The sequence below is a fragment of the Leptonotus elevatus genome, chromosome 6 (assembly GCF_054856555.1).
Source record: "Leptonotus elevatus isolate MCC_2025b chromosome 6, RoL_Lele_1.0, whole genome shotgun sequence".
Lineage (NCBI taxonomy): Eukaryota > Metazoa > Chordata > Actinopteri > Syngnathiformes > Syngnathidae > Leptonotus > Leptonotus elevatus.
The window spans coordinates 26,831,115-26,856,524 of record NC_141244.1 but is presented as its reverse complement, the minus strand read 5'-3'; the positions used below and the strand labels follow the sequence as shown (position 1 = coordinate 26,856,524).

Below are 25,410 nucleotides of genomic sequence, written 5' to 3'. Positions count from 1 at the left end.
AAAAAAAAAAAAAAAAAACGTACAATGTGGAAAGGAGAAGCATAAAAGATTGAATTCAAAATGCTTTTGAGATTTTTTTCCAGATGCATATGATGAAGATCTGCCACTTCCGACTGACTTTGTGTCGACATCATCTGAAACACTTTTCAAAGCCAAAAGGTAAGCAGAGTTGCACTGAATTTGGTTTGATCAAAAGAATGCAGATGCTGGCTTGCATTTACTTTAAAAGTTTGTATTTCTCAAGCTGCCGTTTCTTTGCTCGCCGTCATAACGAACGTCGTACTTGCCGGCGTGGCCAATGATTGCCAAACAGCGTGTGATGGGAATTTATTGATCGCCAATAAGTTCGTTTTGTTCATCGATCTATTCCAGTGACTTGCAATGAAACTTTCTTCCGCTAGATGGCAGAAGGTCCAACCGGTCGGTTGCTAGTCATGCAACAACAAAAGTCCTCAAACAAGTGATCGTCACTATTTCAGTCGCCTCAATATACTGAAGACCCCCCCCCCCCCCCCCCGGCTCCAGCATTTGCGCTAAGAGGTAACAAGAGGAAATTCAGCATAAATGTTTGTTTTTAAAGCTCACACGAGCTCATCATTCCACCCTGGAATAAAAAATAAAAAAAAATAAAGAAAAGAGGACAGCTCCAATAAATCCTCAATAAATATGACAAACTCGTGGTGACGAGCATGTAAACGTCTCACCGCCAAATGTATCATTAAGTTGATTTACTTTAAAGGAGGGAGAAAAACGTTTCTAGTAAGGGTGCAAGGGGGGAGAGAGGGGGGGGGCGGAAGACTTCCCACTTTGCACGTTGGCGGGCGGGCAGGCAGAAAAGCAGTGACAGGAGGAAGGGGGCACGCACGCACGCACACGCGCGCGCTCACATACACGAGAGGAAGCGAGAGTGAAGAGGCGACGACAACAAGTTGGACACTCATTGTTTGCTCGGACCCCCCTCCCGACCCCGACTCCGTCCCGCACGCGCCAACAATCGATCAGCCAAAGTGGACCGATCGGTTTGATCGTCGCTGGCGGATTCGGTGGAGAATGCGGATCGCTTCTTTCTTCAGGTACGAGAACTCGCACCGCGCGCGCGCGGGACTCGATCGGGACGGGATTTGATATCTCAAACCTGTGGCTCGCTTTTACGCACAAGCTTTTTCTGGAAGCGCGTGCTTGCGCTTAAAATGGACGCGATCAATGGATTTGGAAGAATGCGTGACAGTATCGCCGAGCGAGCTCGCATCTCGAAGGGGGGGGGGGGGGGGGGTTCGGTGGGGGGTCTTTACTTCGGCCTCGGCGGCTCTCTTGTACCCGGGAGCCTTTTTTGTCAGGAGCTGTGCGCGCGTGCGCGTGCGTGCGCGCGTGCTTGTCTTTTTGGGGACACTTGCGCGCAAAGGCGAGAAAGAGAAAGAAAAAGAGAAAGAAAGAGAAAAAGCGGTGCACCGCAGCGGCAAGAAAGTAGCAATTACGCGGCCTGGAGTTTGCTTTGCGGTTGTTGTGGAAAGGAAAGGAAAGGAAAGGAAAGTCGTCCTTCAATCGCAGGGAGGCGTTCAGCGGCTTGTCGGCACTCGAGCAACACTTTTGTTTTGTTTTGCGACGCGCTTGCCCGCAATGTTTGGAGGGAGATGACGTCGCATCAGGTCGGCTCGTTCTTTGGAAAGGACACAAAAGCATATCGTGGCAAAAAGTCAATAGAGTTGAGGAGGAGGCCGAATTCGCTCCGGTCCGGTCCGGTCCGGTCCGGTCAGCTTCTTGGAAAGTGCCAAACAAAGCACATTTTTCAAAGCGTAAAAGCACATTCGTGCAACACGAGAAGTCAAAATTGCATCTTTTTTCATCTCCATTTTGTTTTTCAAGGCCAAATGAAATCCAATGCCACAACCGAACTTCCATATGTTCTAGTAGGCTTTCCCTGACATCTCTCGCGCTTTTAACTCGCCAACCACTGCCTCGCTTTCACTCAACTTGTGATCAACACTTTTTGGAATGAGGGCGAAAAAGGTTACATCTTGCCTTCGTTCGTGTTTGGGGAAATTTCGAGCGTGTTTCAAAATGGAGTCGGGCTTCTTTCATAAGCGGAGGCCACCCGACCCCATTTAGCACCCGCGTTTAAAGAAGATGGGAGATCGTCGTGACGGGTTCTTGCCGGAAATGCCTTCAATGATGTTGCCGGCCTTTCGGCAGCCTCGCTCACTATTTTCTATTTTTCTTCTCGTCGTGAATGTGTTGTGGAGGCGCGTCGCAGTTAATTATTCATCATTTATTTTCTTGTTGACACCCGCAATGTTGTTTCATGCCTTGGAAGTTATTTGCTGCGTGTGGAAGCTTCTGTGTGGATCGTGGCTTGCGTTTTAAGGTGCGACTCGAAAAATGTCAAAAGGCGTACGCCAACATCGGGACGAGGAAATTGGAAGGTTTGCATTTAAAAAAAAAAAAAAACAAGTTTCAAAGCGTAAGCGCGTTCCTCAACATGGTTTTCAAGTCGGTCAAGTCAGCAACATAAAAATGTGCGCGTGATCGTAAGTCCGAATTTTGCAAAATGCAATAAAAGCAACAAAAGTGACGTAACATGCTGAAATTCATCACAATGTCGAAACCACAAAGCGACGTTCTTCTTATCGCAAATTACAACTACGAGTAAAGAAAGTGTTTTATCAACTGGGCTTGCTTCTATAATTCAACAACAAGCAAAATAAAACTTTATTGATCCGCACTTGAAACGTTTCTGAAGCGACGCACTTGAAATTTGAACATCATTTTAACAACAAATGTTAAAAAACGGGACGTCAAGTTGTTTCCGGCTCGGCTCGTCGATTTGTTGTCTCGATTATGATGAGCAGGTTTGATTGTTTTCAGCCTCTCTTGGTTTTTCTCGTTCGGGGTCAGCAACCTTCGAACCTTCTGCTGTGGCTCGCGACGACTTTAGGAAAGAAATCACGAGTGTTTCGTTCCCAAATGGTTGACATTTTGTTCTCCGTTTGTTGTCATTTGTTCGTCAGCCGCGCGTTCGTTCTCTGCACGTCGCCAGCCGCGTGGCGACGCTTTTTGATGGCTCAAAATCGAATCTGAAAGCGTACGTTCGCAATCGGCATCAACGCGCTGACAGCGCACGTTCATATCATGATGATGTTCTTCGTAGCAGCGTATTGATGCGAATACGTAAAAAAAAAAAAAACTGATTGTCACATTTGATACCAAAACGTTTTTGTGTTTTTCTGTGTGAGACGATCCTTTGAGTATTTAAGGTCGTTGACCCCTGGCCGAGTCTTATGCAAATGTCCCGTATGGCGCGTTCCAAAACGCGGACCTCAAATTGAGCCAACTTTCTGGGTTGTTTTTTACCAAGTGACCCCATTTTTTGACCCAAGTAAAAGATGTGACCAACGTTTAAGAGTTGTTTTACACTAAAAGACGCTTTTTTTTTTACTCAAAGTTGGCACAAATTGACCTGCAAAGTGGATCGGCCCATTTTTGATCCATAATTGGGTTACTGAGTGTGAGAAGGTTGTCGCTCGCTATTCGTCACGATTAGTTTGCCTCGTCACTCTTATTTTCTCACCTCATCCTTTATTCTGCCATCGTCGCGTTGCCCTGGTGAGAGTTGCCGAGTGACGCCGTCACACGTCGTCATGCTTGCCAAATGACGGAAATTGCTCAATAAGTTGCTTAAAAGAAAAGGAATCTCACTTCTTGTCCGACCTGTTTGAGAAAAGACCAAACCACGAAAAAAGCACTTTTCCAAAGCAAAAAGCAAAAAAGCAACAATGAAGTCCGCCTTCAAGGCAAGTGAAATGAAATTGTGGCTTGGATTGACGTTTGCGGGCCGTCGCGCTTCGCAAACGTCAAAAGTCCGAAGCCAACATCAACCGCATTGTTTCTCCAGCAAGCCGCAAATAAAAGAAACTTCACGGCGCCGGCTCAATTGAAGACGTTTGACTGATTGTGCGCGTGCGTGCGTGCGTGCGTGTGCACGTGTGCGTGTGCGCGCGTGTGCGTGCGTGTGTGTGTGTGTGTGTTGGTTTGCGGAGAAAGGCATGTGAAGGGAAAACATGCTCGCTGTTTAAAAGTTTGTTAGCGTCTTGCCGGCATTTCGCACACCGATGGTAAAATCAACTTGAGCGCGCCACCTGTGCGGCGCCGTCACCACGCAAACGCATTAAAGATGTCACCGGCACGCCAGAAGAGTCACATCTGCTGACGCTGAGTTTTCTTTTTTTTAAGCGTAACTTCCTCTTGTGCTCTTCTTCCCCCCGCAGGCTGTGCGCGCTGTGGGCCTTTGCGGAGGTCGCGACCTCCGTGACCAAGCCGGCCAAGAGGAAGGTGGTGAGTCATCGGCTCTTCGCTCGCTACATCCATTGACTTTGCTTTCTGGCCAGGTCAAAGGTCAAGCCATCAAACCCAGTTGCTTCACACTTGTGTTCGCATCCCATAATAGTCAAAAGAGCAGATTTAGAGTTGCAACGATTGATTGATTCATCAACAACTAATCAATTATGAATGGCTGGTTGTGATCAATCATTCATATTTCTTTTTCTGGCAAAGCTTGTGAAGTACTGCAACTTGAAAAAGAAAAAAAACCGTACAGCACGCCGTGATATTCTTTTGCTCAACTTGTGTTGAAAGTTCACCTCTCTGATTTCCGCGGTCGGTCGTTCGGTCCGTCCGTCTTCCTGTTCCCGCGCGTGACGCGGGCCGGCGCCACCCGCCCACGCGAGCCGGCTCGTGATTTATCCGAGCGTGTGTGACTTTGTGAGTCATTAATCCGTTTTTTTTTCCTGCGCTGGGGCCCGTCGCTGTCAAGGAGCCACAGTGACGCCTTTGTGATCGTTGGGCTGAAAAAGAAAAAAAAGAAAAAAGAAAAAAGGTTCTGGCGCTGAGCTTGAGGTCGTCCCGTACAGTGTTGAGGAGTTTGAGCAGTAGCAAGTAGCGGGAGGTCAGCGGGAGGTCAGCGGCGGCCTCCTTCGGGGTCAGCGCGCGCTGCTCATTAATGCTGCAGCGATGTGGCAGCTGCGTGTTTGATGTCACTCGTTGCCACGCACACACACGCAGTCATTAGGCCCGTCCGCTTTGACCCCCCCCAGCTTCCGTGCCCCTCCCACCCCTGTTCTCCTGCTCCTTTGGCTTTCCTTGCTCTCCCGCCATTTGACGTCGTTTGTCATTTGCATTCCAGCCCGCTTTGACTTGAACGTTCTGGAACAGGCGCGGACGCCAGCGAGAACGTTTGAACGTCCAAAAACTAAAACAAAAAAAAAAAAGTTGACACGTCGACTCCTGCGCGCTTTGATGTCTCCTGCCTCCGACCCAGGTGTTTCAAATCATCAGCTCAACATTACGTTTCCGCGGGAGCCTCTCAGCCGCGTTGGAGGAGGGAGACGTGAAAAACACGGCGGATTGCGGCTCTCCGGGGTTGAACTCGAAGCACGCGCTTTGAAACGTTTGCGCACGTAGCGACACGCTTGCGAGGCTTTGCGAGCGTGCGGGAAGCGGAGCGTTCGGGAAGCGGAGCGTTCGGGAAGCGGAGCGTTCGCGTTTCGCTGAATGGAAACGTTTGCTGTTTTGCCAAACAGGTCGGCCGGCGACGTGTTTGGCAAAATGACTTTTATCAGCTGACGCCGCGCAAAAAGGAGGTCAGAGGTCACAACACGCACGCACGCTCGCCTTTGCGTCCATCTGCTGTCAAGCCGCTCGCTCGGCAGGTGAGGGAATCCTCCCCGAACCGCCTCGCCATCTCGCCATTCTTGAGGATTTACGTTTTGGCCTCGGGATCATCTGGCCACTCGTTTACGAGAGGAACGGGACAAAAGTATTGGGACAGCTGGCCTCTCCGCATCATCAACATCTTTCATATGATGTGATGACATTTTTGCACACTCAAACCTTTGAAAAAATGAAGAGAAAAAAAAGCACTTGATGATTTGTTACTTTGTAACCGCAAAATGGCCGACGTGCCGCATGTGGAATGAAAAGCACACTCGGGTCTTCTCCTGTTGAGACGTGCTTGAAAGTGACCTCTGGATGATCTCTCGCCGTTTTCAGAGTGCAGCAACACAAACGAGCGCGTTTGCCTTGGGGGAGGTCCGATTTTGTAACCGTTTCCTGCTTTCAAAAATGTCTTCATGCGTTTCGCTCGACAACCAGCATCAAAATGAAAAACCTGCACTAATGCCAGAGGAGTTGCTCGGATTGCGCAACAAGTGTTGACAGTGGAATTCTAGCATTTTGCAAAAGTCTTGGGACAATGCTAGCTTTGTTAGCATATTGCAAACATAGTGGAGAAAAACTAAAAAGATTGGTAACAGGTCAATCCTTTTGGATCCATATTTTTTGTATTTAATATTTACAAGTTTGCGCTCACAAGTCAAAGCCACGAAAAAAATATCAAACCAAAAAAAATATTAAAAACACAGCTCATTTGTATCTGACGGTAAATAAAAAATCAAATTTAAAACTCTTGAATATTTTCATAATTTTCCCATCTATCAATCGAGTCATGGTCGCCATATTAAACAACAAAATGTGCATGTGAGGTGCAAGTATTTCCACACTAATATCTGTGACTTTGAGTGTTTGTGGCTTTAAAATGTGAGTGACGTGGGTGCCAAGAGGATTTCGCTGCCACCATCCAGCACTCGTATCTCACGCCTTCTTCTTCTTTGTCTGTGTGTGTCAGGCGGGCGTGCGGCGGTCCAGACAGACGTTGGAGGCGGAGCCCGTGGAAGGGGCGTGGTCAACGTGGACAGAGTGGTCCTCTTGCTCGCAGTCATGCGGAGTGGGCGTGTCGCAGAGAAGCAGGAAGTGCCTGCCGCCGACCCCGCCCTCCGTTTCCTACCCGCCGCCCAACTGGGGCGTCGGGGGTCCCGTCATCTTCCCACCTTCCCGCCAGCTGCCGTCCCACCGCCGGGCGCCCGATCCTAACCGGGGGCTGTCGCTTTATCGGGACACCCCGCCGGGCGGCGACGATCCCTCGCCGACCTTCTACCAAGCCGAGTACCCCGGCGGTCCCAACCGCGTTTCCGTGTACCGCTCGCCTTACCGCGCGCCCTCGCGGGCCTACCAGCAGCAGCAGCGCAGCGTCAGGAGGCCCGGCAACGGCGGCGGCAACGGCAACGGTGGCGGTGGCGGCGGCGGCGGCGGCGGAGGAGGCGGCGGCAGGAGGTCGGTTGGCGCCGGGCGGGAGGCTGTGCCGGTCAGGAGGTGAGCGCACGCCGACAAGCACGCCACACTCAAACGTGGCAAATAAAACAACATGACTTCGAAAACGGCAGGCTTGAAAAACTGCTCACTCGTAAAGTCAAAAAATCAAAATGTGTATTAAGCATTTCGTACCTTTTTACTAATGTTACAAAAGTCACAGGTCGGGCTGCAATTTCCAATGATTTTAATAATAGCAATACTAACAATAACAATCATATTTTTTTAATAATTAAAACAATACAATATAATAAAATAGATACAATACAATTTTAAATAAATAAAATCTAATATTTTTAATAATAATAATTCAATCTGTGGATTATGTTGTCGATTATTTGATATCTTAAAAAATGCACGTTTGAATTTTAAAAACAACAGTAAACAAGGATTTTACATTAAAGAGGATCTTTAACGATGAATCGATTATGTTTAATTTGAAAATTGATTGAATGTTGCTCGTCAAAGAATAAATACTGCATTCTTGTGGTTCTGCAGATGAACACATTTGCAGGTATTTTTTTCTCCCGAACCTTCGGGTTTCCTCCCGTTTTTCATGGAAAACGCGTATTGAATGTTTAGTAGCATTTTTCAAAGCAGTTTTTGGATTTAAATTCTTTTTTTTCTTTTTGTCATTTCAGCGGCCGTCACTGATTTTTGCTATTCACGGGCCGGCACACGCGTCAATTGTGTTTTGTGACATCAACACCAAACATTCTTTGATCTTTTTCCATAATTCAGTCATCAGCAGTAGCAGACGGGCTGCGCTCACCAATTTTTGTGAAAAGCAAAATGTGCAACAATGAATTAATTAGTGATTTGTGCGACTCAAGTATCAATGCGGTTAAATTCCAAATTGTGCGCCGATGAGCTCAATACACGTTTTTTTGTTTTCATGAGGTTTCCAAACCCAAGACAAACGGCGAGTACACTTAATGCGAGATGTGACATTTGATTTGCGACGCGTCCGCGAGCTTGTCTGCAAAGGGACGTGCAGGAAATGAAATGTGCTTACGTAAGGCGTCAGCGCTCTGGAATTCCCCTTCCGGAAAGAAAATAATTAGTCTCCTTTCGAAAAGATGGAAGGGGCACTCGGGAGAAGCGTTTGAAGGCTCAACGGTATGTACTTTGGGAAACAGCGCGACCGTGAGGATTTTGCAACTGCCGGCAAATGAAACACCGTCATAAATACAAGCTTGGATTTGACTTTTGGCATTCGGGAGCGTTTGTTATGGACCCACGCTCAGTTATGTTATTACTATGTTATTACTGTGTTATTACTGTGTTATTACTGTGTTATTACGGTGTTATTACTGTAATATCACGTGAGGCAGATCCTCATTTTTTTTGTAACTTGTGCATATGACGTCATCCCACGTCTGCTTCTTACCTGGTCACTTTTGATTTTGTGTGGCGGCAAGCAACGACGTTGGTCATCTATTGTGCGCCCTGCAGGTCTTCATCCATCCGTCCGGGCCAGTTTGGCTACGGGAAAGTCCCCTTCTCCCTGCCCTTGCACCGGCCCAGTCGACAAGCTCGCCACACAGCGAACGGCACCACCTCGGTGCCGCAACTGGCCGACCAGAATGAGGAAGACGAGGATGAGGAAGAGGGCGCAACCACCGCCGCCCCCGCCTCGACCGCTCCGCCCCAATCGCATGCCAGAAGCGAGCACAGGAGGGTCCGAGTCCCGCCCTCCCCTCCTCACTTCCTGCCACGTTCCCCCTCGTCATCATTCTCATCATCATCATCATCATCATCAGTCTTGGCTGGTCACCGCCGCTTCGACTGGCGCACCGTCACCGCACCGCCTCCGCCCGGCTCGCCTCTCTCGCAGTCGGCCGCCGCCTCTTCGGCGTACGCCACCCCTTTGCACCGGCCCCACCCGGGATTCGGACCCCAGGCCCCGCAAGCCGGCAACGCGTACCCGCCGCAGCACCCCCTCGGACCGCACGCGGGGGAGGAGGCGGGTGCCGGCGGAGGCGGCAGGACGACGACGCCCAACTACAGATGCGGCGGTCTCGAGAAGGAACATCGAAGGTGCTTCTCGCAGGTAAGATCAAAGTCAAACTGCATTCTCTAAAAACTGTTGGGTCAAAAATGGAGCCGTCCTCGACTTGGGTCAATTCGACCCAACTTTGTGTCAAGAAATTGGTCTTTTAATGTAAAGCAACTCATGAATATTAGTCAGTGGGTCCAAAAATTGGGCCATTTTGTATAAAACAACCCCAAAAGTTAATTAAATGATATTTTTAAAATACAGAAAAACAACAATAAAAAGTACAATTCTGTTATATGACAGTTGTTTTTTTTGTGTAGTTTTAAATAGACAAGGTTTATTTCTTTTTTGTTTTAGAGTCAACTTTTTTTTAACAATTGTTCACAATCTGCTGCTTGCAAAAATAAAAGCACTCGTAACTCAAATGGTCGCTTATGAGCCAAAGCAACAACAAAAATTGGCCCCAAAAACGGCTCTTATTTTGAAAAACAAGATAAGTGAAGTCAGTGCTGGATTTGCAAAAAATACGACCTTTATTTACCTTCTTCATGTTGCGTGTGCGTGTGCGCGTCGAGACGCCCAGCGGTGATTAGCATGAATGAGGGCGGGCGAGACGTTGACGGCGTTGGAGAGAAAACGTGAAGGTCAGCACAATGTTTTTGGAAGGTTTGATCATTCTCCAGCGCCAACACTGGCCTGTTGTCCAGGAGCACTGACATGGAACCTATCAAGTGCGTGCGTGTGCGTGCGCGCGCGTGTGTGTGGATGAAGACCAGAATACACACATCTGCTGTGCTCGTGCTGTGACACAGAAAAGGGGTGGAGCAAAATGTTCTGTTCTGTCCTGCAATGGTTACTTGGGCGGGCCGACTGGACCGGCAAGCGACGGAATCCAAGTTGCTCCTCGGTTTTTGGCCAAGACAAGAATGCCGCGCTCCAGCGCTCCCGCAATTCAAAGTGACAAAAAACGTTGATGGGTTCGACTGGATGCCTGAACCAGATCCAGCTCATCAGGGACAAATGTAATCCGTTATCAGACATGGGAACCATATTTGGTCACTTCACAATCTGGTAAAAATAGACCGCATGCCTCACCCGCTTGGTACGAGCGAGTATGAAAAGGTTCGACTGAATTCAGTCCGAGTGCAGTGCTTCTTAACCTTGGTGGAGGTACGGAACCCCGTCACTTCCCGGAAACTTCTTTCTTGAAATATAAGATTTAAAATTTTTAATTTCTTCAAATTCAATATAGATGTCGGGTCAGGGTTCACCAATTGCGGTCGTCGAGGTCCGGAGTGCTGCAGGTTTGAGATGTTTCGCCTGATACTAAAGATCAAGATCGTTATCAGGCATGTTGATGGGAACACCTCAAAACCTGCAGAACTCCGGACCTGGAGGACCGCAATTGGTGAAACCTGGTGTCGGGTTTTCTGGTGAACAAAATGAAGAGGGAGTCCATCGGACTGTCTTCACTTTCAATTGAGGAAGCGTTTTGTTTTTGCAACTTCAGGAAGTCTTCGTTTGGTTTTGCTCAGCTTGGCCTTGCAAAACGCTGACTCGTCACGCATTTCAACATTTCAACATTTGCAGAAGACTTTAAAACAACGGCTGCTGTTTTTTTTTCTTACGATGGAACACAATGTAAACAGCAGAGGCCCCAGAATTGAACCCTGTGGAACGCCATACCTTCCGTTATACCTCTTCCCACCGCTTTGTCTTTTTGCTCGACTTTTGACTTTGGCATCAAAGTCCTCGTCGGCATGAAAACCCGCTCGAGTGAAAGCTGAACGTTTGCGTCTCGTTTTCAAGAGTTCGAATTTGCTGCGGCGGCCAAAAGACGGCAATCGTGCGCATGACCCAATATTTATGAAGCGGACCGTCACTCAAAATGGCTTCCCCCTCTGTTTCATAAAAGCCCGATTTTGCTCCGATAATCGCGATTGTAACGAGCCACCTTGGCTGCGACTCCTTGAAACAAATCCAAAACATTTTTGAAAGAGAAAAAGGAAATCCTCCTCCTTCTCTTCCGTCCTTGTGTCTTTTTTCTCTCCAGCCAAAGTCGCGGCTTTTCGCCGCGTTGTCTCCGACGTTCTTCTTCCAATCGCACTTGCGGCTTATTTTCTTTTGCTAAAGTGCTTTCCCCCGTTTCTAAAAAGTATCGTCGGTCCTCGGGTTTCGCCGGGATCGATCATACGCGTGGCCGCGAATGCGAATCGGGAGGAAGGGACGGGATCCTCTCGCGTTCGATCCCGAGGACAAAAATAGAAACCAGCCAGCGTTGGCAGTTAAGTGCAAGTGGATGCGAGCTCTCCGAGTCCAGCGGCGCCGCCCGCTCGGCACGCTCGGCACGCTCGGACTCTTGACTTTCCTCTTCAGGTCGTTTGCCGGCGCCGCCCGCCAGGAAACGCGTCCGCTGATATCGGGGACCGAAAATGACAACATTAAAAATAAATCAATGAATCAATACATAAATGAATGTAAGTGAAAATCAAAACTAATGTAAAAAATATCATTCAAAAATTTAATGCAAAAAATAAGTATGAATGGAAATAAAAATATATATTCATAAATAAATAAATACAAAAATAAAAACGAGATTCAAAAAATAAAAATAATAAAAATTCAATATATAAAGCCGCCGTATTTTGACTACTTTAGCCTTTTTTGTTCCAGCAAAAAAAAATATATATTTTCGTTTTTTTTCACAATTTATTTTCTTTACTGTGAACTTGGGAACGGAAGTGGAGTGTCGGACTGCAAGGAGGTGCTGCAGTGAAAGGGGTTCAATTTTGGGGAGGAGGTGGTGAGTTCAAGGCCGTGCGGTCGCGTGAAGTACAAATGAAGATGGGCGAGCATTCACTTGCGGGGAAAACGGCAATCTTTTCGTGGACGTGCAAGAAAAACTGTGTGCAGGGGGGGGGGGGGGGGGGGTGCCGGGGGGGGGGTGCCCTTCAGCAGGATCAAAATTATTTCATTAGCCAAGGCAAGCTAGCTCAATGTGCTTCACATCATTCAAAATACATCATTTAAAAGCATTTACAAACACAATTGTTAGTCATTTAAATCAATTTAAAAAAAGAAACAAAAGGTAGCTTACCAAAATAAGTCCAAGAATATACGGTGCAAAAACAAGAATTCGATTTAAAAACCGCTTTAAAAGATCTTAATCATGGGTACAGGAAAAACCTGGATTTAAAAGCATTTACGCTTAACGGCTAATTCCATTTGTCTGCAGCGTAACAATGAAGTGCTGCTTCGCCATGTTTGCTTTGAACTCTGGGCTCCATGCATTGACCCGCGTCTGCTGACGTCAGAGCCCTCCTCAGTTTACAAGCCATTAGCATGAGTTTTGTGTCATGGAAAACAAAACATCATATTTGCAAAAGCATAAGTGAAAGATGCAAAACGGAAAAGTAAACGCAGCGTTCCGATATTTGTTGACGGGTCGGCGGCACGATTTGCAACGACAAATCCCTTGCCAATTGGAATTGGTTCGAATCAATTAATTGTATTCGGGGGTCCAAAGGGACACGACGTGGACGTGCGCGAGCATTTGTAGCGAAAAAGGATTTGGCTTCATCCCGAGACTCGAGTAGAACATATCCATTAAGGTATTGATGATTAGTCGTCAAAGAAGCCGATGAGCGATATTTGAAGCCAATATTCGTTTGGCGGTAAAAAGGAAAATATTGACGGCAACATTTTGAGGACAAATTCTCAACACTTGACTTCATTTAAAAGACTTTAAGGACATGGATACTAAATTGCTTTTCAGATTTGCAACATGCTTTTAAAAGTAGTTTTTTTTTTTTTTTTTAATCTTCGGCAATCGACATCTTTGTTTAAAAATTCTAAGAAAAAGTGCAAGGAGCTTGCAAGGTAGGCAGAAACGTTGAAATGAAAATCTCAACAAATAAATAGTTTATACACTTTTCTACAATAAAACAAGCACTTTGTGTCGAGTGTCTTGGAAAAACGAAAAAGCGGTTTTCTGCCGGAACGACACTTCACTGGCTCAACTGTGAAGTTTGCTTTGCGGACCCGGCGTGAGTCCGGCGCGAGTCCGGCCTGGACACGTTTGTGGCGAAGCAAACAGCGGAATGCGAGTGTGTGCCAGAAGAAAGGAAGAATTCATGGAAAAGTGTGTGTGTGTGTGTGTGTGTGTGTGTGTGGAGGACCTCCTGTCAGAAGCACGGGGGGGGGGGGGGGGGGGGGAGTTTTAGCAGGAGCAGCCAGAAGAAGAAAAGCAGCAGACATGTTGTTTCAACACTCCAGGTCCTCGTAAAAGGACGAAAATTCCGCACAACACGCTAACGACACGCTCACCTGGCTTCCATCTTGTCATGATGTCATGGCTCGGGCGTTGCCACGCAGGAAGCACATTATTAGGCGTGTGCGTGCACAATTGAGACACAAAACAGTCCCCGATGGCTTGTGCGCGCGCACACGCACGCACGTGGTCATTGTGGACTGTGATGGCGTGTGGCGTGTGCGAGTGAGGCCCGCGTGCCTTTCAAGTTTTTCTTTCAAGGTTCTGCACGGCTTGTTTAGCAGAAGCCTTTTGACTTCTGACTTATTTGCACCGTTTTCAAAGAGAAGTTGCGGCTGATGAAGGATTTCCTTCACGGAAGCGGCGACGTGTTTTTATCGAGAAGTCGTGCGGACAAAACGGCGCTGCAAAGTGACGTGCTTTGATTGATTCCTTTTGATTCTCCGCCATGATTTGCAGTTCACTCATTCGCCAAAACAGTCGTTCGTCTGTCAAACACGTCGCAGGCGCGTTCAGCACCAAAAATGCAGGACACAAGAATGCAGCGTTTGAGTTTTGGGCTTTGACTTGCGAGCACAAACTTAAGATGGTGGCCGTACGTGAACTCGACTCATTTGGCAGTAAACGACACTTTGGTAAATCGTGAACGACGCCTCAAAAGAAGTTTCAAGCGGGCCAGTCAAAGTTTCATGTAAAAAAAAAAAAAAAAAATCTTAGGAAAGTGTACTTAGCCTAATGCTAACAAAAAATGCAAACGTACATTTATATGCTAACTGTTAGCATTGACAGCCGTTGCTTTCGGATATTTAAGTAGATAAAATATTCACAGGCATACATATATTCTTTATCCTCTACAAAAAATGACTGCAGCTCACGAAGTCAAAGCATTCTTCTTCTTCGTTCTGCTTCCTGGACCCAAAGTAAATTACATTTTCAGTTTTTCATGCACCCAAAAGGTTTTGGCCAACTGGAGAAGTGGCATTCACCCAATTTGGGTATCGAACCCGAACTTCCCGTTGTGGAGAGCAGAGCTGTAACCTAAAAGTATCTCTTCGAAGGTACAGGAAGTCCATTTTTGGGCGTTCCCTCAGACGTCGATTGTCGTCGTTGCCACAATGTGTCCCCTCGCGTGAAATGGGGCCCCGTCACGGAGGATGAGGCCCTTTTGCGTGTTCTGCGTTTAGGGAGCCGTCGCCATGAAGCCGATTGCAGCATTAAATTGTCATAAAATGTTTGTTTTTGTGGGGGGGGGCCGGAACGGATTAACAACCTTTCCATTCATTTCAATAGTGAAATCTGATTTGGTTGCTTTGGGTTACAAGCATGCTCCCAAAATAAATGCAACTCGTATCTCAAGACACTGCTGGACATGCCAAGAAAACAAACATTTGTTTTTGGAGAAGGCTTGCTCGCTCGTTTCGAGGGAAATCAAACGTTTTTCTCAATAAGACAACAAGTGGCCGACTGTTGAATGTAAAAGTAGTGATTGGGTTCTTTCGAAAGGCTGCTCATGTGTGACTAAACAATTTTTGCTGCAAACAGTTGCTTCTTTTAGGAAGTAATGAAGAGCAGGACACACTTGAGTTTGCAGCCAACTTGTGACTTCCAACCCCCCCCCCCCCCCCCCCCCGGCTAAAGGAAGAAAACAAAGTTTCCATCAACTTGTTTGAGGAATTATTGTAAATAAAAGCGCTCCATTGTACCAGGAAGAAGCATGACGACGACAACAACGAGCACAAAGTCGCTTCCGGAAAGTAAACAATATCTGGAACGTCCCTTTGACATTTCCCGCCTTTCTTTTGCTTATCTTATTCTTCGTATTTAGTTTTTGTTAGCAAGCTGGCCCGTGTGCCGTTTTTCGGAGCCTCGTATCCGGTTTGCTTCGTGAGGACAGCATCCTTCGCTGACGTTGTTGATCGATGCTGCTGCGCTTCTGACTTCCTGATTGTGTGTGTGGGGGGGTCAAGGCCGAATGGCTGGCTGCTTCCCGCCATAGAATGCTAATCGCTAACGACAAACAATCATCCATGCACACACCCGCGTCCAGATAACAAAAAGTTATTCATTTATTATTTCAAGCAAATAACATTTCCTGCGAAACGCGACTGCGGGAAAAAATAATAAAAAAATGACAGTTGACACTTTTTAAACCATAAAACCAGAGCGCGATTGTCAGGGGGAAAGAGTGTAGATAGAAAACATGATGTGGTATGCTTTGGATCATGTTTTCATCCCTCTAAAAAGATAACTATTGAATCAATTTAAGATTACAAATGTAATTGTTGTCTTAATGAAATTGCTTCAATTGCTAACATGCAACTGAATTAAATTGAAGTTAACTTAAATTGAATTAAGTTATTTTAAAATTAATTCAGTGTGAATTGAGTCATTTGAATGAACTCCTAATTAATTAGATTTCATATATTCGCGTCTGATTAATTAAATCGCGTGTTACCAATTAAGGCAATTTTGAGTTGATCAACAATTCAATTTGTAATCTTAATTTGATTCAACAATTCTCTTTTTAGAGCGATCTTCAAGATCGCGTGCCTCGACCTTGACCATATTCGTTTCTCAGCCTTGTGCGTGTCACGTGGTCGTCATGCTTGAGGAATGAGCACGTCAGTCGCTCTTGCGCTCGATGCATCGAGTTCATGCGTCCAGCTGTGCAGGCGTCCAGCTGTGCAGGCGTCCACTCGCTTGCATGCCGTCAATCCGGATGACGCACCACTGGGACCGTTCCCTTCGCACACGCACACGCACGCGCACACGCACGATTCTCTTGTCCAAAAGTCCTTCATTGTGTCTGGCTCAGTCTTTGTTTTTCACCCATGAGTGTTGTGTGTGCTGAGGGTTCATGTGTGTTCGCATGTGCGCGTTATGACGTGACTGTTTTTTTTTTTTCTTCCACTTTGAGCAGCTGCTTGGACTTTTCTTGCATTTGCTCTTTTGCTCGTTTTTGCGTCTTTCACTCTTTGCGTCAAGTCCCGCCGATGTTTTCCTTTCGGAATTGCCGCCGCCGCTTCTCCCAAAATGATTTATTTTCATTTTAATGAAGACAACAACAAAAATATGTTGTGTGCCTTCAAATTCAAGTGGCATGACTTTAAAATGTTGTTTTGTAATAATTACAACTATAAATGCCGGTTACATTACAAGTCTGCCTCGAATATTGTTCCGCTAATGAATGGACGCGTCCTCGTCTGCAGTGGAATGAAAAATGTCCAGATGGTTATTTTGCAGGCCTGCTCGTGACTTGAGACTCTTTATTTCCTCTTTTGTTGATTTGTCTCTCAAGGAATGGAAAACATGACGTCAGGAAGTGAAAATGAAATGAGGATTGGGGAGTTTTTTTGGCCCACGTGTTGGCTTTCGCCGCTTGAAGGTGAAGTTTTCCTGCAGAAAAGAATCCCGCTCGAACCGTTGACCGGCAAAGTGGATTGGCGGCCGGCAGCGGGGCAACAATGAGCGATTGTGCGAGCGAAGGCGGCGCGTGCCGTGAAGAATGTCAACCTTTTGGACTTTGCAGCAAATTGCAGGTCGTCGTGTATATTGAATGTTTATTGGCATTTGTTGCAGATTTTTGTTTTTGTTAGTTTAATCCTCTTTTTCTTCTTATTTTCGTTTTGTTTTCCCCTGATGCCTTTCAAGAAGTGTAGATTGTACACACATTTTGGCTTTTCACGAGCGGGGCGGGTCCCAGGTCCCAGGTCCCAGGTCCCAATCCCTCTTGCGAATGACGGGGGTCGAATGTACTCCATTTGTTGGCGAGCGATTTTGTGTTATGACTCTTTTGCGTTTCTTCCGCCTTGCGTCGAATGCAAAACGTTTCCTGTTGACTTTTTCCAGGCGAATGTTTTGACTTCCGACTCATCTTGTTGTCTCTCCGTCTGTCGCCGGCTCTTGAACTCACCTCGTAAAACAAATGTATATCTTTCTGGGCTTAGCCCTCCCTTGCTGTATGTGTCAGGGGGTCTCCCACGCTCCCCCCCCCCACCCCCGCCCCCACCCAGTCCACATTCAAGTGTATCCATCCTTACAATAACACACAAATACTCTCCAGACCCTCCAAATGTTTGGACTCCCCTCGTCTGTTATGCCTCTCCCTTGCCCCGCCCCCCTTTCGCCCCATTAGCCCCCCACCTCCCCCCTCCACCCCTCCCCACTCTGTTTTCACACACTCCCCCTCCAGTGCAACCGTGTCACGGGTGCACGTCTGCGCCGCCTCATTGGAGGGCACCTGCCGGCCTCCGTCGTTCCGTCGGAATCGGACCCCGACGTGTGTTTACATCTCGCTGGAGTATTCACGGCCATTAACGACCGCAAGCAGGCCAGTTGACACGCTGGCGCTTTCGAGACTTCAGGTGCTGCTTGTGTACTGACTTTCAACCGCGCACGCGCGCACGCACGCACGCACGCACACACCCACACACGCTAACGTTTGCGGCGGGCTTGTGAGCCGCGCACAAATTTTGCACTTTGTGCCAAACCACAAACCATCTTTGTGAGGTCCGTTTGTGCTCGTACACGGAGTTTTGGATTGAGCAAGTTGAGAACGCACGCATGCACTTGCCCTGAGGTTCGAACGCTGCAAAGTTTCGATCACATTTGCTACAGCGCAATGAAAGTTATGTTTCATGTGCGGAAGACCTTTTTTTTTTTTCATTTTTGAACATCCATCCATCCATTTTCTTAACGCTTGTTCCTCACAAGGGTGGCGGGGGTGCTGGAGCCTATCCCAGCTGGCTTCGGGCAGTGGGCGGGGTACACCCTCAACCGGTTGCCAGCCAATCGCAATCGTTTTTTTAACATCCATTATCGTTATTTCACGTTAAGATTTTCATATTTTCAATGACAACATTCGCTCATTTAGCAAATTCAATGACAGCTTGCAGAATTCTATCGCATTGTTCGATACAATTAGCTACCAAGTCAGCGATTGTCCAGTGGTTAAAGCATGGGAGTCTCGGGTCCGAATCCCAGTTGGAGCAGGTTTTAGTACATCAATTTCATATCATAATCGTCCAGTTAGTTCACGCACAATTTCTCCAGAAATGGCACGTCTAATTTTCGTTCATTTTCTTGAACTATAATAACCTTGCCGTGAGCATACATATCATTATTCCTCTCGAGTGCTTGTAAATGCATCTTTTTGTTTTGGTCACGCTGTCGGGTCACACTTGCAGACCACGCGCACACGCACACACATTCACACATACTTGCCTTTGTCACTATACTGTCTTATATGTGGATTTGGTGACGTTGTTGGAGTTGCCCATCCTTACACACACACACACACACACACACAAGTTTGTTTTACTATCTTTCTGGGGCCATCTCATTGACATAATGCATTTCCTAGCCCCTCCCCTTAACCCCAACCATGAAAAATGATTGCCTGCCCCCATTCCTTACCCTAACCTCAACCGTAACCCAATTCAAACCTAAACTCAAAAACCAAGTCTTGATCCACAATATCGCAAAGACAACCCCCCCCCCCCCCCCCACACACACACACCTATCCTTGTCTTTGGTGCATTGTGGGGTTACAGTTGTGTCCTGTGCGACGTGGGACGCACTTCTTCTTGTCTTTGTCTGATGGTGAGGTTCATGTCGCACGCCGTCCTCCTCTCCTCGTCTTCATCACATTGTGGGACTTGTGAAATTGTTCAAGACTCTTTGCTGGGTCGGCCTGCTGGATTTTGTGGCGGGGGGGGGGGGCAGCGTCACTTCAAGTTGGGCGTTCCCTCGCTCTCGGGCTCCTCGGAGGAGTGTGGAGGCAGATTCCAGCTGTTGGCGGCAGCTGTGGGACTTGACGCGAGCGAAAACAAAAAGTCAGGATGAAGAACAAGGAGACTTGGTGGAGCTTCGTGTGTGTTTGAGTAAAATGCCGTCGAGAATTCCCACGGCTGGACGATTGCTCGTGCCGGATGGATGGATCCGAATTTTCCTTGCGGATGTTTACAAAAAAGCAAGCAGGCAGGATTTCTACGAATTTGCCGAAGGAAGGGATGAAAGCTGAACTGACAATAAACAAACTCGGCCCAGCGCGCGTGTGATCGATACCTTAATTACTAGCAATAATGATGAGCATTAGGATGAATTCATTTGAGAGCTTAATCCCCTTAGATTATTTAAAAAATTCATTAAAAAAAACTGCGATAAACATTTCATATACTGTATGTTTTCCACCCAGAAATCTAAATAAAAAAACGTGAAAAATAAAATATTGATTAAAAAAAAGGTGATTATGAAAATTTGCAGGTGCTGAACTGCAAATATTCATTTGATAGCTTAATCCCTTTAGATTATTAAAAAAAAATTCATTAAAAAAACAAAAAAAACTGCGATAAACATTTCATATACTGTATGTTTTCCACCCAAAAATCTGAATAAAAAAACGTGAAAAATAAAATATTGATTAAAAAAAAAGAAGGTGATTATGAAAATGTGCAGGTGCTGAACTGCGAATATGCATTGACTGTAGTTCCAAGTTGTAATGTCACCATTCACCACTAGATGGCAGACATGGCCGATATGCGCTAACATCAGGACGTATACTGCTTAATTCTACAATATGAGTAGGCTTAAAAAGTTTGATCGATAGAAACACCGAGACAGAGAAAGAGAGACGTCGTCCTATCGATCGTCACCAAGTGCGAGCATGAAGGAAGTCGATGGCATTTTTAGCCCGCGCTTACATTTGAAGTGCGCTTCCAAACATATAAATGTATAAATATATATAAATATAAATGTATAAGATGTGTTTCAAATAAATGGAATCTGCCAGGTGGGATTCATTGTTGCTATTTTCCTGGAAAGCTCATAAAAATGCCAACTTGTTTTGGCTTGCGTAAGTGGAGGTCAAGAGGTCAGTTCCGGCGAAAGCAAAATCCACAAGCTTAACGTGCGCAGGTGAAGCGCGCTTGAATGTGCTGAGCGCGCACGCGTGTGCTCGAAGCGGCTGGGGTTTCGCGGTGGCCGACTGAAAGCCGAGACGGATTTATGTGCTTGGCCTCTCGCGGGAAAAATCTATTCCTTCCATATGGCCGAGCGCTCGCCAGCCGGCTTGGCTGCTTCCCCGCTTTGTTATTAGCGACATTTGCAAAATTGCCTCTCCGGGGACGGCACGTTCACAAAATGGCCGTTGAGGTTTTTTTTTGTTTTTTTTTCAGGTGTGCGCCGGAGCCCCGCTGGATTCCAGAGCCGAGCAGTGCGCCGCCTTTAACGCCAAAGAGTTCATGGATCGGCTCTACGACTGGGAGCCTTTCACCGAGGGTGAGAACGCACAAAAAACGCTCGTCGGGGCTTCGACTGGTTTTCAATCATTTGCGCACACAGAAAAAAAAACGGAAAACAAAAAGCTCTTTTCTGTTCCCGCGTCACGGGTCGGACGCGGGCCTTAATGGCTGCCTGCAGCGCCGCCAACTTTCTCCTCCCTGCTTTGACTCGGCTCTCAGCAGATTCCTGCTGAATGAGATCAAGCGGCAGCGAAGGCACGCGAGTGTCGCGTCTTCGGGGAAATCTTCGTAATCTCCCACAACGTTTCAGACGTCCATGTTGGGAGCCAGAAAGATAAACAAAGTCTTCAAATGCCGGACTTTTGTACTATAAAAAAAATGAGAGCAGCTTCAATCATTTCAAACATTTTCCAACTCCTTTGAAAATGTGTTTTCAATCTTATTGAGAGGTGAAGTAAAAAAACAACAACTGGAATAACACATTTTGTGAGATTTTGTTAAATGAGCAGGACGAATGATGTATACATCGATAATGAGGAGTAAATTATTTTTCTATCGATTCTAATTTCCTCAACCGATTCGATTTTGGGTCACAAGAGTTCAATTTGATTTGATTTAGATTTTTCCTGATTCGATTCGCTTCATTTCCATCCAATAGCGATTCATGATGGAACATCAATTCTTCTTAAATGGAAAGAAGGAAAAAAGGAAAAAAAGGGAGAAAGGAAACTAACGCGCGAGAGCCGCCCTGGGTCAATGGAACGCCTTTGATTCCGTAGCAGTCGTGGTGTTTTTTTCCGTCTTTTGCACATGACGTCAGTCTCGATGCGCTCAACTTGCGCCTGTTGGCTCGGGTTCACGCCCATTGGAGGGAAACCAAATAGTTCTGCAAGTGTTCACGTCCCAAAAAAAGGGCCATTTGCAATATCACAAATGACAAAATGTGTTCTCATTCTAAAACAATTGTGCCGTAACTCAACTACAAACATCCTTTAGCAATTATTAACAATCATTTTACAATTGTAAAATTAGTTTGTGTATTTCATAATTCCCTAATGATTGAAATGTATAATGATGATGCTAATAATAATCACTTGCTATCGTAGTAGAGTTGGTAATAAAAACGATTTTCAGAATGCTCAATTCATTTTCCAACGGATTGTTTTTGTTTGGTTTTGCGGCGGCTCATCCGCCATCCATCCAGCCTCGCCTCCCATCACTTCCTGTCCCAGCTCCGCCCCCGCCGCTGCTGCCGCCGCCGCCGCTGCCTCTGGCTTTCTTTTTCTCTGCCCGAGTGTGTTTAGATGGCCAGATAGCGACAGGAAGTATATTTAGACGACAAATACTCCAGCAGCTGAACGCTGAGCTCAGAGAGTGACGGAGGGGACGACGCAAGCAGTGGAGGACAAAAAAAAAAGGGGGGGGGGGAAGACATTTTGACAGACATTGTCCCCAAAAATGGACCTGCGCTGGGGGCGGGGCATCAAGTCAGGATGAAGGCTACACGAGCATTCTCACACACACGCACGAGCACTTTTGGATCTTTTTCTGCCGCTGTCTGCGGTCTAATCTCTCAAAGATAACGATGAGAGCGGCCGCAACGAGACGCGGCGGCCGGCTGGGAACTCACGCGGCCTCTTCCTCTCGCTGTCTGGCTGTCCGCGCATTTTCACTGTACTAGTAATCCCTTACTAAGTAGCGACCAAGTATCAATGTTATCTGTTTCAAAGCTTCATGCATGTACTACGACGGCGTTTTAGGGCCATGTATATTTTATTTATTCTTTTCAGAGGGGGGGGGGGGGGTTGGGGTGGGTAACATTCCGAGAAATAAACTCGCAAATTTGCGTACGAGAAATAGACGTAGTGTAGTTGCAGTCTAACGTGAGGATTCGTCGGTGGTTCGTTTAAACTTGAACTCATCACAGACGGCAGCTAGATCGACAACACTTCCTGATTCCCTATCAGCTGACTACACACGAACCAATCAGAAGCGAGCATATTTGAGGTCAATGCAAGTGAATGACGCAAAGCAGCAGATTCCACACATCAACTTAGCTAATTGTACAAAAAAATACCAAAATGTATGAATGTGTAAATGATAATTCTGGAAGCATAAATGTATAAGTAAATATGTATTTTAACAAATGAACTTAAATGCTTGATCCTCAAAGTGCGGACGTTCGCAAAGCGAGGCGTCTTTGTCGCTGGCCGTACAAAACGCTTCAAACGAGCCAATGCTGAACATGATATGGTTAAAGCAATTACGCTTTCCTTATTTGAAAAGCCGACCAAAAAGTATTGGCACAAAATTTCTCATAAATTTCTGAGTTTGGGATCATTTATAAAGTGGCAAATTTGCGAGTTTTTTCTTGTCTCGTCTGAAAAAAAGAAAAGTATCATATATATTTTATATATATATAATAATATAATAGGGCCACATATATAATATCTACGTAATACATCGTCGTACATATACCAACATACAGTTCAGGTGCAAGTATTTTTTTTTTCTCGCCATCATCACTTTCTGCATCTGTGACGCTGAATGCGTGTCTGCCTAAAAAAAGGCGGGCCTGGACAGTTGAGCGACATGGAAACGAGCAAATGAGGAAGCGCAGCTGTTAACTAGCGTTAGCGTTAGCAACCGTATGCGTAGGCTGACATCTTGGAACGGTCGTTTAAGAATCGTCTAAAACTATTTTGCAACCATTTGTTCAATAAAGCCATTTGTTGGAAGTGGTTATATTAAATGAGCTAACGATGTTGGCTTCAGCTCGTCAATCTCCTTCCTTTTGGCGTTCTTTCCTCCTGGCGAGCTGGCGCCTTTTTTCCTGCAGTGTGGGAAAAACATTCGCCACAATGTCGTCCTGTGTTAAAACAAAAAAAAGCATTCGCAACATTTAGTTTGGATCTTTTTTGTCTCTACATGACACGAAGGCAATATTGACCTTGGCCTTGTTTTTCTAGCAGTTGACAAACCATCAACACCACATTTATCCAGTCGCTCTCTTTACTGGCCTAATATACGACTTTGTGGCTCCTTTTCAAACACGCTTTAATGTTCCTTCGTAATTAATTTGGCCTTCCGGCCAACCGGGAACGGAACGTTGATGCCGAACTTGATTTGCGAGCAGATTCTGCTGCATTTTGAACCCTTTCTGACGTGTTCTTGTTGAAATGTTGTCAATTTCTTCAGCTCGCACATAAGACACCTGAGCAGGTGGGTGTGTGTGTGTGTGGGGGGGGGGGGGGTGCGTGTGTGTGTGCGTGTGTGCGTGTGTGTGCGTGTGTGCGTGTGTGTGCGTGTGTGTGCGTGTGTGTGTGCGTGTGTGTGCGTGTGTGTGTGTGTGCGTGCGTGCGTGCGTGCGTGTGTGTGTGCGTGTGTGTGTGTGTGTGTGTGTGTGTGTGTTTTTCCAACTGCCTTGAGCGCCCAAGGAGAAGTTTTGGAATCTGCTATTCGAACCTTCTGACCTGGAGGCCCTAGCGTATGTTAGCGATATGTTGCTCAACTGAGTGGAGCCACTGTGGGACAACGTGGCACACATGCCGGATCGCAACCATTTTATGCCAGCTCCGAAATGTCGAAAAGTCCAAATATTTGGAGAAGAAACCACATTTTTTTTCATGCTTTATTATATCGAGAGAATAAATATACGGTGTCACTGTGGGTGGATTTCTGGTCATTTAGTAGCGACATATGATACAGCGTTAAAAATGTCCATTTCAGGAGCAAAGAACGTTTGTCCTTTTCCAATTTGCAATTCAATCTGTGCCGCTTTTCTGCCGCTATGAGCTCACGTCTATAGCGCTCTCGCTCATTTACGCGCAGAACACACGCGGACGTTGCTGGAGGACTTGAACCCCGCAAAACACCTCCAGTCGATTACCTCCGAGAGAACGCCGATCCCTGGAGCCGCCAGCTGCCCGAATGAGTCATTTCTCAAATGCTTTGTCACTTTTAAAAGCCTTTATTTGGAAAGGCATTCTTTCCGAGAATAACATCAGCTCCTTCTTTGAGAGCTGACTGTGAAACTGCCATTAGCGATGCTAACTGTTAGCATGCCCTTTGAATGTGTGTGTGTGCCTTTCAAGGTCATACCTGGACTTTTGAAAGATGTGAAAGTCAGCGAGGCCATTAGCGGGTCGGCGAAGAATGTCGAATGAAAGTTACTGTTTGTTGAAGGAGGCCTTTGAAAAGGCGGCAGCAGCTGCGCCCGTCCTGTGGAAGGGTTCCGATTTGTTGTATTCATTAGCAGGGGGGAGGCTATATTCCGTTAGCTACGTTATCGTCGACGGCAAGTTCCGGCGGCGCATTGCACTTGATCATCTTCGGACGTTTTGGGTCTTCTGGCTCACACGTATTGCTGCGATCCTGCACCAACAGTTCATGTGGAAAAAATAATCACCACATCACCCGAAATACGGCAAATCATTTGCGATATAGCTACGATTAGCTACATCGGCGATCTCGTGAGCGGTGACGCCACCGTAGATGAATCTGTAAATAGCGAATAGGCGGCGGTCCACGGTAATGTCAAACCTTAACGCTCCAGTCAACAGTCTCCAGTAACATGCTAGACATTCGTCCAACTTCAAATACGACGATGACTCCCTTGTGAGATTTGCGATTCCCGGAGTCTGTTTGAGCGCTGAAAGCCGTGCTGTACTTTTTGTGTTTTCCTTTGAAGAGGCCTCTCGGCT

General features: G+C 46.5%; 1 protein-coding gene across 2 annotated transcripts in view; it reads left to right on the top strand.

Annotated features, from left to right (window-relative positions):
* The first annotated feature begins 835 nt into the window (after positions 1-835).
* The window catches only part of adamtsl4 (ADAMTS-like 4), a 39,690-nt gene continuing 15,115 nt past the window's right edge, over positions 836-25,410 (top strand). The window contains exons 1-5 of one of the 2 annotated variants that reach the window (XM_086077356.1): positions 836-1,073; positions 4,263-4,329; positions 6,677-7,200; positions 8,653-9,250; positions 20,642-20,744. In XM_086077356.1, coding sequence (XP_085933482.1) covers positions 1,051-1,073; positions 4,263-4,329; positions 6,677-7,200; positions 8,653-9,250; positions 20,642-20,744 — 1,315 coding nt within the window. In that variant the 5' untranslated portion in view covers positions 836-1,050. The remainder of the gene's footprint in view (positions 1,074-4,262; positions 4,330-6,676; positions 7,201-8,652; positions 9,251-20,641; positions 20,745-25,410) is intronic. The other variant, XM_086077355.1, reaches the window with a different exon arrangement.